The sequence below is a fragment of the Protopterus annectens genome, chromosome 6.part0, assembly GCF_019279795.1.
Source record: "Protopterus annectens isolate FY-2018-M chromosome 6.part0, PAN1.0, whole genome shotgun sequence".
Taxonomy (NCBI): domain Eukaryota; kingdom Metazoa; phylum Chordata; order Ceratodontiformes; family Protopteridae; genus Protopterus; species Protopterus annectens.
Window position 1 is genome coordinate 147,123,598 of NC_056737.1, and position 13,756 is coordinate 147,137,353.

General features: G+C 40.3%; 1 protein-coding gene across 1 annotated transcript in view; it reads left to right on the forward strand.

Annotated features, from left to right (window-relative positions):
* ARHGAP5 (Rho GTPase activating protein 5) overlaps window positions 1-13,756 on the forward strand; it is a 1,324,990-nt gene that overhangs the window by 316,466 nt on the left and 994,768 nt on the right. Inside the window, 1 exon segment of the mRNA XM_044073882.1 lies at window positions 731-4,622. Within this exon segment, the coding sequence (XP_043929817.1) occupies window positions 906-4,622 (3,717 nt within the window). The 5' untranslated portion in view covers window positions 731-905.

A 13,756-nucleotide genomic window follows, 5' to 3' on the forward strand; every position in this document is an offset into this window, starting at 1 on the left:
AGTAGCAGGCTCTGGCTCAGAACACTGGTTGTGCATTACTTTAGGCAGATTATTGCAAACCATGTTGTGCAAAGTTTACAGTCTGAGGTAGACTGACTGTCCACGTATGGCCATAAACCTTATATTTTTGCATATTCCCTCTGCCTTTGATTGAGTTAGGTTGAAGAAAGGCTAGAGACCTTTGTAATTGGGTTTAGTAATCATAAGCATGTCTAGATCCTACATGGACAGTTAATTAAAACTTATTTATGTAGAAAATTTGATTTAATTTTACTCTCATCTTAGGACTATTGTGATTTAAAAGGTAATTCATGTTCAGTGTATTTGTACACAGACCTGACTTGAGTGACAGTTTTGCCTAATTAGTGGTATCTGTTACGCTTTCACTTTAGCTCCTGCATGGAGTGATTGGAGCGGAAGAAAAGCATGTTATAGATATATGAAATGAGTTGTTCTTTTTATTAAATCTAATAAAAGAGTGGGCTTTCCTGATGCATGACACCTTACACAATGCAGTTTAATGAAGCATGTAGAACAGTGTATTGTGTAAAAAGCAGTGTTGCATTTGCTTGTTCTATGATCACTGATATGATTACCAGGTGAGAAATATACAGAAGTTCTTTAAATATCTTTCACTGCTCTTCAGAGTCTGTAAGCTTGGAAAAGAGTGTAGATATTTTAATTGTTTGTCTAGACAACAGCGATTTAAATGTTTGTTTTCTCTCCCTAGGAAAATGAAATTGCATCATTTATGTAGTTGGTTGAAGTCTGGATGAAACATGGGGAAGAGGTGTGTGAACAAGAATTGGCAATGTAAAGCATAAAGCTGTACCATGAGCTCAGGCTTTGGAAGAATGACATACATTCTGTTGCATTTGCAAATGTAAAAAGATGAAAGGAAAGGTATGATGGCTAAAAACAAAGAACCCCGTCCTCCAACCTACGTTCTTAGTGTGGTTGGATTATCTGGGACAGAAAAAGATAAAGGCAATTGCGGAGTTGGAAAATCCTGTTTGTGCAATAGATATGTTCGTCCAAAGGCAGATGAGTATTACCAAGAGCATACATCGGTGCTTAGCACAATTGATTTTGGAGGACGTGTTGTCAACAATGATCACTTTCTGTACTGGGGGGAAGTGCAGTACAGTGGAGAGGAAGGAATAGACTGTAGAATTCAGGTAATTGAACAGACTGAGTTCATTGATGATCAGACTTTCTCAGCCCATCGAAGTACGAACTTACAGCCTTATATAAAACGAGCAGCTGCAACAAAACTACAGAGTGCTGAAAAGTTGATGTACATCTGCACTGATCAGTTAGGACTGGAACAAGACTTTGAACAGAAACAGATGCCAGATGGGAAGTTAAATATAGATGGTTTTGTACTTTGTATTGATGTAAGTCAGGGATGCAATAGGAAATTTGATGACCAGCTCAAGTTTGTGAACAACCTCTTTACTCATCTGGGAAAAACAAAAAAACCTGTTGTTGTTGCTGCAACTAAGTGTGATGAATGTGTTGATCATTATTTGCGAGAAGTTCAGGCATTTGCATCAAACAAAAAAAACCTCATTGTTGTGGAAACATCAGCACGATGTAGCGTCAATGTTGAACTTTGTTTTGCTGCTTTGGTTCAAATGTTGGATAAAACACGAGGTAAGCCCAAAATAATACCTTATTTGGATGCCTATAAAACTAACAGGCAACTTGTTGCTACAGCAACAGACAAGTTTGAAAAACTTATTGTGCAGACTGTAAAAGATTATCATGCAACTTGGAAAACAGTTAGTAATAAACTGAAGAATCACCCTGATTATGAGGAGTACATACATTTGGAAGGCACAAAAAAAGCCCAGAATACATTTTCTAAACATATAGAGCAACTTAAACAAGCTCATATTAAAAAGCGTAGAGAGGAATATATTAGTGCGCTACCAAAAGTACTCAATACACTTTTTCCAAATCTGGAAGAAGTTGAGCATATGAACTGGTTAGAGGCACAGAAATTACTGGAAAAGAAAGATGACTTCCTGTTTTGGTTTGTAGTGCTAGAAAAGACTCCTTGGGATGAATCTGATCACATAGACAAAATGAATGACAGACGAATCCCATTTGATCTTCTTCAGACATCTGAATGTGAGAAAGTGTATCATAATCATGTACAACATTTGATATCGGAAAAGAGGAGAGTGGAAATGAAGGAAAAGTTTAAGAAGACTCTTGAAAAGTTACACTTTATCTCACCTGGCCAGCCTTGGGAAGAAGTTGTGTGTTCAGCAATGGATGATGAAGCTTGTAAATTTATCACAGATTTTGACCGTAGGGAAGTTTATAGTAGGCATCAGCGTGAAATTGTTGACAAAGCCAGAGAGGAGTTTCAAGAGATGCTTTTTGAGCATGCTGAATTGTTTTATGATTTGGATCTTAATGCAACACCCAGCTCAGACAAAATGACTGAAATCCATGCTGTTCTTGGTGAAGAACCGAGGTACAGAGCATTGCAAAAGCTTGCTCCTGATAGAGAATCTCTGCTGCTTAAACATATAGGTTTTGTTTATCATCCCACTAAAGAAACCTGTCTTAGCGGTCATAGTTGTGTAGATTTTAAAGTAGAGCAAGTTCTTGCTAATAGCCTTCTGCAGTTGGATCATGGTCGCCATAACCTTTATCAGGACACTGCTAATATAGATAAAATAAATCTTTTTATTTTAGGCAAGGAAGGGCTTGCACATGAATTAGTAAATGAAATTCGAGCACAATCCACAGATGATGAATATGCATTAGATGGGAAAATTTATGAGCTAGATCTTAAACAGATAGATGTAAATTCACCATTTTTTATGAGTCAGATATGGACTGTACCTTTTAAAGCTCATGGATGCTTGTGCGTCTTTAATTCAATTGATTCTCTTGGTTTTATCGAGAACTGTATTACTAAAATAAGAACAGAAGCTGCCCAAATGAGAAGAGATAGATTCAAGGCTAATCTTCCTTTTATTTTAATACTGGCAAATCAGAGAGAGAGTGTCTTCAAGAACTTGCCTATTTTGGGGCTTCAAGGGCAGCAGCTTGCTAACAGATTACAGTGTCACTTTGTAGATGTTCCTTCTGGCACTTATCCACGCAAATTTAATGAGAACCAGATCAAGCAAGCATTGCGAGGAGTTCTGGAGTCACTGAAACACAATTTGGATGCAAGCCCACTTCCTGCTATAAAGGATCTATCAGAAGCTGACTTGAGAATTGTTATGTGTGCCATGTGTGGAGATCCATTCAGTGTGGACCTCATTCTTTCACCTTTCCTTGAATCACACCTCTGCAGTGCTGCTCAACCAGGCCAGAATAACTCATTAATGCTTGACAAAATCATAGGAGAGAAACGACGTCGTATACAGATTACTGTACTCTCATATCATTCTTCTATTGGAGTAAGGAAGGATGAGTTGGTTCATGGATACATTCTAGTTTACTCTGCAAGACGAAAAGCTTCTTTGGCAATGCTTCGTGCATTCCTAGCAGAAGTGCAGGATAGTATCCCAGTGCAGCTAGTAGCTGTCACAGATAGTCAAGCTGACTTTTTTGAGAAAGATACTATCAAAGAATTAATGACTGAAGGAGAACATATTGCAACAGAAATTAGTGCAAAATATACAGCTTTATATTCTCTTTCTCAGTACCACCGTCAAACTGAGGTATTCACCCCATTCTTTAGTGAAGTTTTGGAGAAAAAAAGTGTAATTGAGAACTCATACTTGTGTGATAGCACTAGAGAATCAAATGCAAGTGAAGATGTGTTCTTGCAATCTCCCCGAGAGTGTTCTCCTGTCTATAACTACTATGTTGATTCAGAGGATGATACTGAAGCTCCACCACCTTATAGTCCAATTGGAGATGATGTGCAGCTGCTTCCAACACCCAGCGACCGTTCAAAATATCGTTTAGATCTAGAAGGAAATGAATATCCTGTACATAGTACTCCAGTTAATTTAACACATGACTTTGAGAGAAACCATAAAGTGCCTCCACCTATAAAGCCCAAACCAGCAGTGCCGAAACAAAATGTCAAGAAACTGGATCCAAATCTTTTAAAAACAATTGAGGCTGGAATTGGTAAAAATCCAAAGAAGCCTTCTAGAGTTCCTATAGCACATGAGGATATGGAGCCAACCGATAATTATGCTGATCCTGTGGATACAGTTTTCAAACACAGAGGCTTTGGTGATGATATTTATGCTATTCCTGATGATAGTCAGAACCGTATTATTAGAATACGGAATTCTTACCTTACAAATAACTTGCAAGTGGAGGAAGAAAATGGGTTTCCAACAAAGATGTACAATGAAAAGAGACCATCAAAATACAAGTATAAATCACAGACACTTTTCAGCAGAGCCAAGTCTTATTATAGAAGAGCACATTCAGATGCAAGTGATGATGAGCCTTTTCCAGCATCTAAAACTAAAAAGAAAGGAAGGCATCATGGAAGTGAAGAAGATCCATTACTTTCTCCAGTGGATACTTGGAAAAGTGGAATTGATAATCCTGCTATCACATCAGATCAAGAACAAGATGAAAAGAAGCCAAAAAAGAAAAAAGCACCAAAGATTAAGGAGCCTAAGAAGGTAAGATGTTTTAGAGGCTGGTACATATTGCAAAGTCATTTTTTAAAGCATCTTCTTGTAGTCTCAAAGCTAAATGTGAATGAGCACTGTGTAATTAAATCCACTTATTCTTATGTTTTCCTGTATGCTTTTCCACTCATTCCCTGTTTTATCATCAAGCCCTTTTCCCATTGATCTTGAACCCATTCATTTTTGATGTGTTCTGGCCCCAGTCCACACCAAGAGATGACCACAGGGAGCTGTCATCCAGTCAAAGTTGAGCCTGTGTGACCCATCTGCACATAGACTGCCATTTCCTGGTGGGAGATCATACCTTTTTCCCTACATCCTGATGAGTGTGTGGCTTCACCTATCCCAGACTAGGGTCATCCATGTTTTAGAATGGACCCCAGTTGTCTCCATTCCTGGGGACTACATGAAATTTCCTCCTGTTACCAGTCTGTTTTTATTTAAGAGCATAAGCTGTAGTAGAAGGCATTTATGTTGTGTCTGTAATCCTAACCTAGGTGGTGGACAGGCGAAGTTACATCACTATGGGATCCTCTTGCATACTCCTTGGACTGGTGCTTGCTCCCTCATATGTCCCAAGGGCTACCGTTACTGACTTAGGAGTACCAAGTCCATGACCTCCCAGTAATGGCCTTTGGCTTAGGTGTTGTGCAAACCTAGGAAACCACCAGAGCCCCCCATGTTTCAGCATTTGAGCTGCTGCTCGAACTTGGGTCATTTGGGTTGAAGTTAGGGATTTCTCTCTCTCTGCTCCTGAATCCACTTATTTTTTTGAACTGCTTGTTACTATCACGGATGCCTTCAAGTACATCTTGCAGGTTACATTGTATTAACTATATGTAGAGTGGTTGGTTATCAAAGTTTTAAGTAGACACATTGGTGAAATATAACACCTTCATATATTTCTATCTTTGGCAAACACCCCATCAGTACTTCAGTGTTGTATTAGGTTTGACATTTCTGATTACAGATGGCACGTGTGCCTTTTCTTATAACAATTTTTTTTTGTCTTACAGCATTTGCATGCAAATACATTTCACCCTTGTAAACGCTTTATATGTACACTGATAACCAACAACATGATATTGGTTGCTCTTAAAATTGGTTTTCAGTAGATATCACTGTGCAAAACCTCAAAAGTATAACAAATAAACTGAAATGTCTTGCTTCACTAAGATTGCCCACAGTGGTTATTGGAAAGCTGCTGTTTGCATGTCCTAATGGGCATAACTTGAAGACATGATAGTCTATTGAAACTGTCACATCCTGGATTCTCCCGTAATGCTTGTAGTTCTGGGCCATTTATACTACTGATGTCTTTGTTTGCTTTCATTTCTATTAAAATTTATGCAATTCTTTAGGTTTCAGTAAACTAAAAGCTGTGTGTAAAGCATGCTTGCTTGTATCATTTGTTGCTCTTTGAAATGTGTTTTTTGGTAGGCTCTCAGTTGTGATTTGATGTATTAGACATTACTAATGGAAAAATGTTTCCTATTCCTAGTGGTTCTGTTGATCCAAACACACCTTGCTTGAAAGTTGTCAAAAAAACAACTTACTAGACTGCATTGTTGGGCTATAAAAACAAATTATAGTAAGCGAAATAACATTTTGCCAAAGAGTTTTCATTCATTTATTGCATTTACGCATGAGAGGTTTAAGGAGTGTAAGTTTTCTGAAATAACAAGCCATGCCCTTTTGAGCAGGTAATGTAACTGATTTTTTGTATTGGGTCACAGAATGTTCATGGAGGGGGAGGGGTGCTGAAAATAATGTGACAGGATGTGCTTACTGTTTAGTACAGTGAAAGGTGATTGTGCCATCTTCCTGCATCTTAAAAAGTTTGCTACAAAGTCATGGTATAACAGTGAGTTTTATGTGTAGACCAAGGTACAGATATTCATTGTTCTTTTCTGTTTGTTCTACCCTGGAATCTTTCCTTATGTTAATAGTAGGTTAATGCTTGAATCAGTTGTAGGCTGAAACATAGATCACCCACTACATCAACAGAAATGTGACAAAAATAGTAACTGTAGGTTGGCAGTTTGAATTTCACAGGGGACCAACAAATATGCTATAGTTATGGGTCTGTTCAGTATAGTTATTCATTGTTTTTCTTTTTAACCAAAGCTGCATTCGCTGAAACTGCTTTTGTTGAACCTTTCTACATGCATAAGGTCACAAATAACCACACTGGTACAGTTGTAACATGGTGAAGTGAGAATAAAAGGCATTCCCGCTGGGAATATGGAACTAGAGAACCAAACACTGAGTCAGTAGTCTAGCCACTTTGCCACTTGAATTTAATCTGCTTGATATTTTTTTGGACCTTTCAATGAAATTACTTTCTGTAAACTACATCATAAACTACATCATAAATCTAATATCACCAGTAAACTGGAATATCCTGTCTTTGCTTCCTTTTATGAAGTTTAAAGGTTTTTATCAGAGAAGGTGTGCATAAAAAAGGCATCAATTTGTGATTTATTTACATTTGTTTACCGGGAAATTCCAACTGGACACGGGTCCTTTTTTAATGGAGGCCCGGGGAGAAAAGCTCCACAGAACAATAAATGAGCAACAGAGTACATGAAGAACAATTGAATATAAATACAATAGCAAATAATGCATACTGCAGCAAACTTTAGCTATACATACAATATGAAACATACTAATGAACAGATATACCAATATCTAGCTAAAGACTAGGAATAAAGGTAGGATGTATATACAGGTAGTACTAAGCTCAAACAGATACTGTTCTAAACTCATATACCTAAATCTTGTATACAGATATTGCACTAAACTCAAGCAGGTATAAATCAGAAACTCCACATGAAGGTGGAACAAGCTAGTAGGACTAATGGGATGGAAGGAGAAGATGGAGGAGTGAGAGAGGAGACTGCGTGAGTAGTGTATGTGGTAGTGAGAGGAAGCTAGGTGCAAGTCAGTTGGATATGTATTTGGAGGTGAGATGAAGTGAGGTAGTTAAGCATGTCACAACAGCTCTGAGAGATTGAGTGAGGAGGGCATGGAGGATAAAGGGTGAGCCAGAGGCTGCAGAGGAAGGAATGCAATGATCAGACGGTGTGAGGCATGGTGGTTAGCGGAGGGGAGAGGAAGGGGAGGTAAAAGGAGGGTTACTAGTCTGGGTTGGTACATGGGCATAATCAGAGACTCTTTAAATGAGTTGTTAGTGCAGTCTTGAAGTGATTGCAAGAAGATAGTGTGGTTATAGAGGGGGTAGATTGTTCCATAACCTGGATATGACAGAGGAGAATAGTGCTTCTTCACCCGCTGAGTTCTTGGGTTTGGTCACTAGAAGTAGATTTTTGCTGCTGGAGCGTAGAGGTCTAGTGGAGCAGTAGGGCTGGAGAAGGTTTTGATGGGATGGGACTTTAAGAGGATGGTTTACTAACTTGTGGGTAAGGGAGAGTTGTTTCAGGTGAAAAGGTTGAGGGAGTTCAAGCCAGTCACTTTCTCTGAGATACACTGGTGGCAGCGATAAGATGCACCAGTGACAAATGTAGCAATTTTATTGTAGCAAGCCTTGAGCTTGTTTAGGTCTGTTTGTCTAAGGTAGGTAAGTATAGAAGAGGCGTAGAGTGAAGTGAAGATTAGGTGGGAATTGACAGCAGAAGTTCTGGCTGTCTTTGTGAGGAATTGTTTGTTTTTGTACAATGCACAATGCACCTAGTTTTTTTGTGAACCTTTTTTATGGTAAGAGAAATGTGAGTGTCAAATCTGAAGTTGTTGTCTATCTCGAAACCCAAGTAGTTTGGTATGTTCTGTTGGGGAGATGACGGGTATTGTCTTTGGCTAGAATTTTAAAGTGGGGGATAATTGGGTTAGATATAGTGGGTTGGAAGATAAGAAGTTTAGTCTTGCTTGGGTTGAGTAATAACTGGGCATTAGATAGCCAGTTTTCTACAGATGAAAAGGGATGGAGCTTTGGAGAACACAGAATGTTGCAGGAAGTCGAGGAGATGGGTCATTATGCCAGACAACTGATTGTTGGCGGACAGTTAGATAGCTGTGAAACCAATCAGTAGCTGATTGGGAAAAGGATAGGTTAATGAGAACAGAGATTAGTAGTTTGTGTGAAACCATGTCAAAAGCCTTGGATAGATCCAGAAATATAGCAGAGGAGAACAGGCCATTATTTTTATGATGAAGGATAGCATTAGTGAAAGAGAGCAAGGCAGTAGTATCGCTGTGGTGTGAAGACCTGTGAATGGATGTATTTCTCAAGTATCTTCGAAAGTGGAGAAAGGATGGCTATGAGGCGGTAATTGGAAAGTTCAGTGGAGGAGCCACCTTTATGGAGGGGAATGATGTGGGATATTTTCCACAGTTTGGGACATAGCTTTCTGATAAGGACCGATTAATTAAAATAGAGACTTGATAAGCTTGGGCTTCTGCTGCTATTTTTAGGTATTCAGAGGGGAGATTGTTAGCTGCAAGTTTTGTAGGCTTAAGTTTCAATAGAAGTTTTTTTGTATATAGGAGGTAGGCACTGATAAAAAAGAAGACTGTGAGCAGAGTATTTGGTTTTGATGTCGGGAGGGTGGGTAGAGGGTTGTGTTATTTAGTCAATGACAGAATGGTTTCAGTAAAGTGTTTATTGAATGTGTCAGCAATATTGCTGGAGGAAGGGGGAATGGTAGGTGGGGGGGTGCCTACTTTACTTGGGTGGAGAATGGAGTTTATTGTGGACCAGAACTGCTTAGGATTTTGATGGGAGGTGTTTAGGGCAGACTGATAATATTGGGTTTTATCTTATTTTATTTGCCTTGTTGAGCAACTCTATGAATGAATGTCTAGAGGAGAGGGTTTTTGTTGAGCGCCAGTGCTCCTAGGCCTTATCTCTAATTTTCATTAGTGCCCTGGTGCTTTTTTGTAGGCAAGGGGAGTACTGTGTTTTGATTCTGGCATTTCTTATGGGGGCATGTGTACTTAGGAAGGTGCTATTGAAGAAGTGGATGGCTTCATCCAGATTGAGGTACGTTAGTGGTGTCCAATCACATTTTTGAAGGGATGAGATAAAGGAGAGAGGGTTAAAGTTTACCCTATTTCGGATTTGCCTATAGATAATGAGTTTAGCACAATTTAAGTGGTGTCTCAGAAGGAATGCTGGAGTGTGGTCACTGAGGCTGTCTGGTAAACAGCCAGCTAAGTGTTAGTTAGGGTCTTTATTGACTAATATCCAGTCGATTGTAGTATGTTTGTTAGAGTTTTTATTTATCCAGGTAGGTGACTGTATTAGTTGAGAGAAACCATGAAGGTTTAGGTGCTGGGCTGGATGATTGTTGCAACAAGATAGGCAGTTGATATTAAAATCACCTAGCATTATGGTTTCCTGGGGTAGGGAATGCTTAACCCAGTTCAGGAGGTTTTCCAGGGGTGGGATGTTTTGGCTAGTTGGGACGTAGCATCTTATGATGTTGATTTGTTTTATTTGGGTTTAGTTTGAGGTTGGCGTATAGGATTTCTTCATTTCCAATGTGGGGGGCAGATGTGCTTAGGATCTGGATGTTGAGATGGTGGTTAAACATCAGAGCCACACCATCCCCTCTAGAATAAGAAGTCCACTTTTTGCTGTATACCCTCTTATCCATTTTTAGAAGTGTAATGCAGGAATTCATGCTTGCTTTTTTCAAGCTCCCTAGTTCCTTTCTGTAAGCTGAACTTTATTATTAAACAGTTTGGAACAGTCCCACGAGTACTAACTCACTTCCCTGCATGCTTGAGACAAGCTCAAAGTACTATCTCAGCCCCTTGTTATGCTTCAAAAAAGGCCCCTAGGACTAATTCATTGCCTGTGTGCTTAGTAACAGGCCCTGAGTACTAGATCACTGCCTTGTATGCTCGGGAACAGAACTTGAGTACAAGTTCAATTCCTTGTATGCTTGCCCAATAATTTCAGATTTGAGTAGTAATTGGCATACATCTTGAATACGTACAAGAAAAATAGAATAACCGTGTGACAGCATTCTGTATTAATTAATTTTTCTAATCCTATCATTGTCAGTACTTATAGCTCCTCTTTATTTTAATTTTTGGTAATCCTTTGGAACGTGTGAGGAAAAAAACATTTTGCAGGCAGAGCTGTCATGTTCTAAAAGCTAAGATGCTAGCAGAAATATTGCAGAATGTATTGTCTTTTAAGAAGAGGTTTGTTCTACTGAATAACAATCAAGACCAAGGCCACAGGCAGTAGGACCCATTGGCATATTAAATTATACCAGTTTGCAAAGAACCCACCATGATCACGTCATACACCATGGTGCTTAGCCTCTCTAGGTTTTAGTTTGTGTGCTTCAGCCTCGTACACTTTTAGTAATTGGAGCGTTTTTTTGGATCCAGTAATGAACTGCTTCATAGGTTAGTACTAGGCTAACTGCCCTTGTGGGCCATTTTAAGCCTAGCCAATTACTCTATGTGAGAATATGACCCTGCACATTAATCATTATGCCAACCTCCCAACTGGAAATGAGATCTTAGTAATATTTTTCAGCTGAGGCCTTTGTGAGGCAGTCTGTAGTTTTTGATTTTGTTTCTGATAAGTTTGAAGTCGCTTTTGTTAATGTCCAAGGAAGGTTTTCACTGCTCTTTCTAATGTGTATGTAAGGAACAGGAAATCTTAATATTTAGCTTTTGGGGAGAAAGCATATTTTGGACAATCTCTTAGCAGAACTAAGACAGAGCTCCACAAGTGAATGCTTCATACTGGGATTTTCCAAGATGTTATCCAGCTGTGGGAGCTCCCAAGTTGATCTGTTTATTACCTCCATTCACAATAGACAGTTACATTTTTGCTCCAGAACTCCTTACAGAAAGACCAGGAAGATGGATACCTTTTCTTTCCCATGAATGGGAATGTTCTTTATCTTCCCTCCCCCTTCCTCCTATAACCAGAATTTTTCTAAAGGTCCAAAAGGATTCTCCAGAGGTACCTCCATTTAGTGCAGACAACAGTGGTTCTCCCTTCTCATAAAAATGTCAGAGGGCAATTACCCCAGCCTTCCCAACAAGATGGTTTTACTTGCACAGGGCAGGAGGTCTCTAATTAACCCCAACTTAGGAATCTGACAGCCTGAATGATAGAATTTTAATTTTTCTTAGGCACCTATTTTCTGAGGACATGCTGCAGATATTAAAGGAGGCTGCGAAACCTATTAGAAAATCTTACTTATTCAAAAGAGATTTTTTTCTAGCTGGTATCATGAATAGCAAGACCTTTTAAAGGCAGAAGCTCCTGTGGTTCCACAATATAGGCATTAAGTGCCAAAATCTGACTATTTATATTTCAGCCATTCCTGCTTTTATATGCCCTTTCTTTTTTTATCTCATGTAAAGTGGTATTACCCATTCATCCATTTAGGAAGCAGGTGACTGCTGTTTGGAATCTTAACTTTGCAGTAGAAAAAAAAGCTTATACGTTTGTCTGTTTATCCTTTGTTGACCATTTTAGTCCCAGTAGGCTGGTAACCTCTTTTCAGGAAAAACATTTGGCCAGGGCATTCCATTTGAACCAGCTCATAAGGTAGACTTAATGTTCCTCTTGTGGAAAACAGTGTTACTGTTCATACTTGGGCTAGGAGAGTGTCGAAGTTGCATGTTCTCAGCCTATCCATACTTTTCATAAGGATAGGGGCGGTCACCCTGGATTTAAATAGGGGTCTGTTCTAAGGGAGAGGTAGACAGTTTACTGTAGGTTTTTGTAGGCTTTAGAACTTGGGCTTCAGATTTCACTTTTTTATTAGTTATTTTGATGTTCATCGTGCATACAGCTGCAGTCATAACAGATGGGTTCTCCTGCCGTCAGGCGGGTCCTCGGTCGGCCGAATTCCAAAGTCTAGGTCTGGCGTCGGTTGTCGTCGCTTCTTCCCTGACGTCAGTGCAACAGGGGTACAAAAGAACCAGCCAACGCCATTTTCTTCAGTCTTTCTTGCCGCACGGTGCCCGAAGCCGAAGCAGTTTGCAAGTGCCGGTCAGCCAGCTCCTGAAATTACGAAAATTTTGCAACCGAAGTCTTCTTGAAAGCTAAGTACCCTGTTGGGGAAACTTTTCTTGCCTCAGACCGATGTCAGACAAAGTTAATAATTGCATTTCATGTGGGAAGCAAATACCGCATAAGGATTTTCATTCCCTCTGCATTCCTTGCTTAGGCCCAGACCACGACGTCTCGGTCTGTCATTTTTGTGCTACATTCAACAAACGCACCATTAAGCGTTGGGCGGAGTTCGCCCAGCACTATTTTGGCAAAAAATTTAACTACATTATGTCGTCGGATACTCCTCCAGTTTTGACCAAAAGACGCAAAGATAAGGACCGACACACGAGGTCCGCGGCCTCTACCGACACCACGCCAAAGCCGACTACAGGTGGTCCGGTTCTCAGCGAGGCGCCTACGCAGCCTCTGCCTACCGACGACACTTCATTGGCGGTGTCTCCTGTGCCCGAGGTCACAGGCTCCTTGGCCCACACCCCGACTACAGATACCGAAGCCACTCTAGGCGATGAAACTCAGACTGTAGACAGGTCTGCCTCCTCTCAAGGTGTCTTCAGGCCTTCCTCTTCTTTTTCCATCAAGGCTTTCACTAAGTCTAAAGCAGCCTTGCATTCTAAGAGACAAGCTACTCAGGGCCCTTCTCCAGGCCCCATGCCTAAAAAACAGATGCTTAAAATGGCTGAGGATTTCATTACTCATATCAGGGGTTCACAACCCCCCCCCCCGGACAAAAGGCCCAGAGTGGAGGAAGAATCCCCCTCCTCGGACCAGGCCTCCATTATTACAGAGCACTCTGATGAACAGGAACATTCTTACTCCCCTTTTGAAGATTCTGATGCAGAGGAGTCCATTCCCTCTGTCTCTCCCCCCCTGAGGATTACTCTTTTGGGGAAACCTTGCATACCTTGAGGGAACACTTCCACTGGGAAGGCGAAGAGTACTCAGACTCCAAGAAAAGGCTTAGGGATTTTCTCTTGCTCCCTCAGCACAGGCCTCTGGCTATACCTCCTGTCTTAGACATACTAGAGGATGTGTATTCGGAGGCCTGCCTTAACCCAGACTCTTTACCTCCAGCCCCAGTCAAGCCTGACAGGTACTACCGGGTTCCTGACTC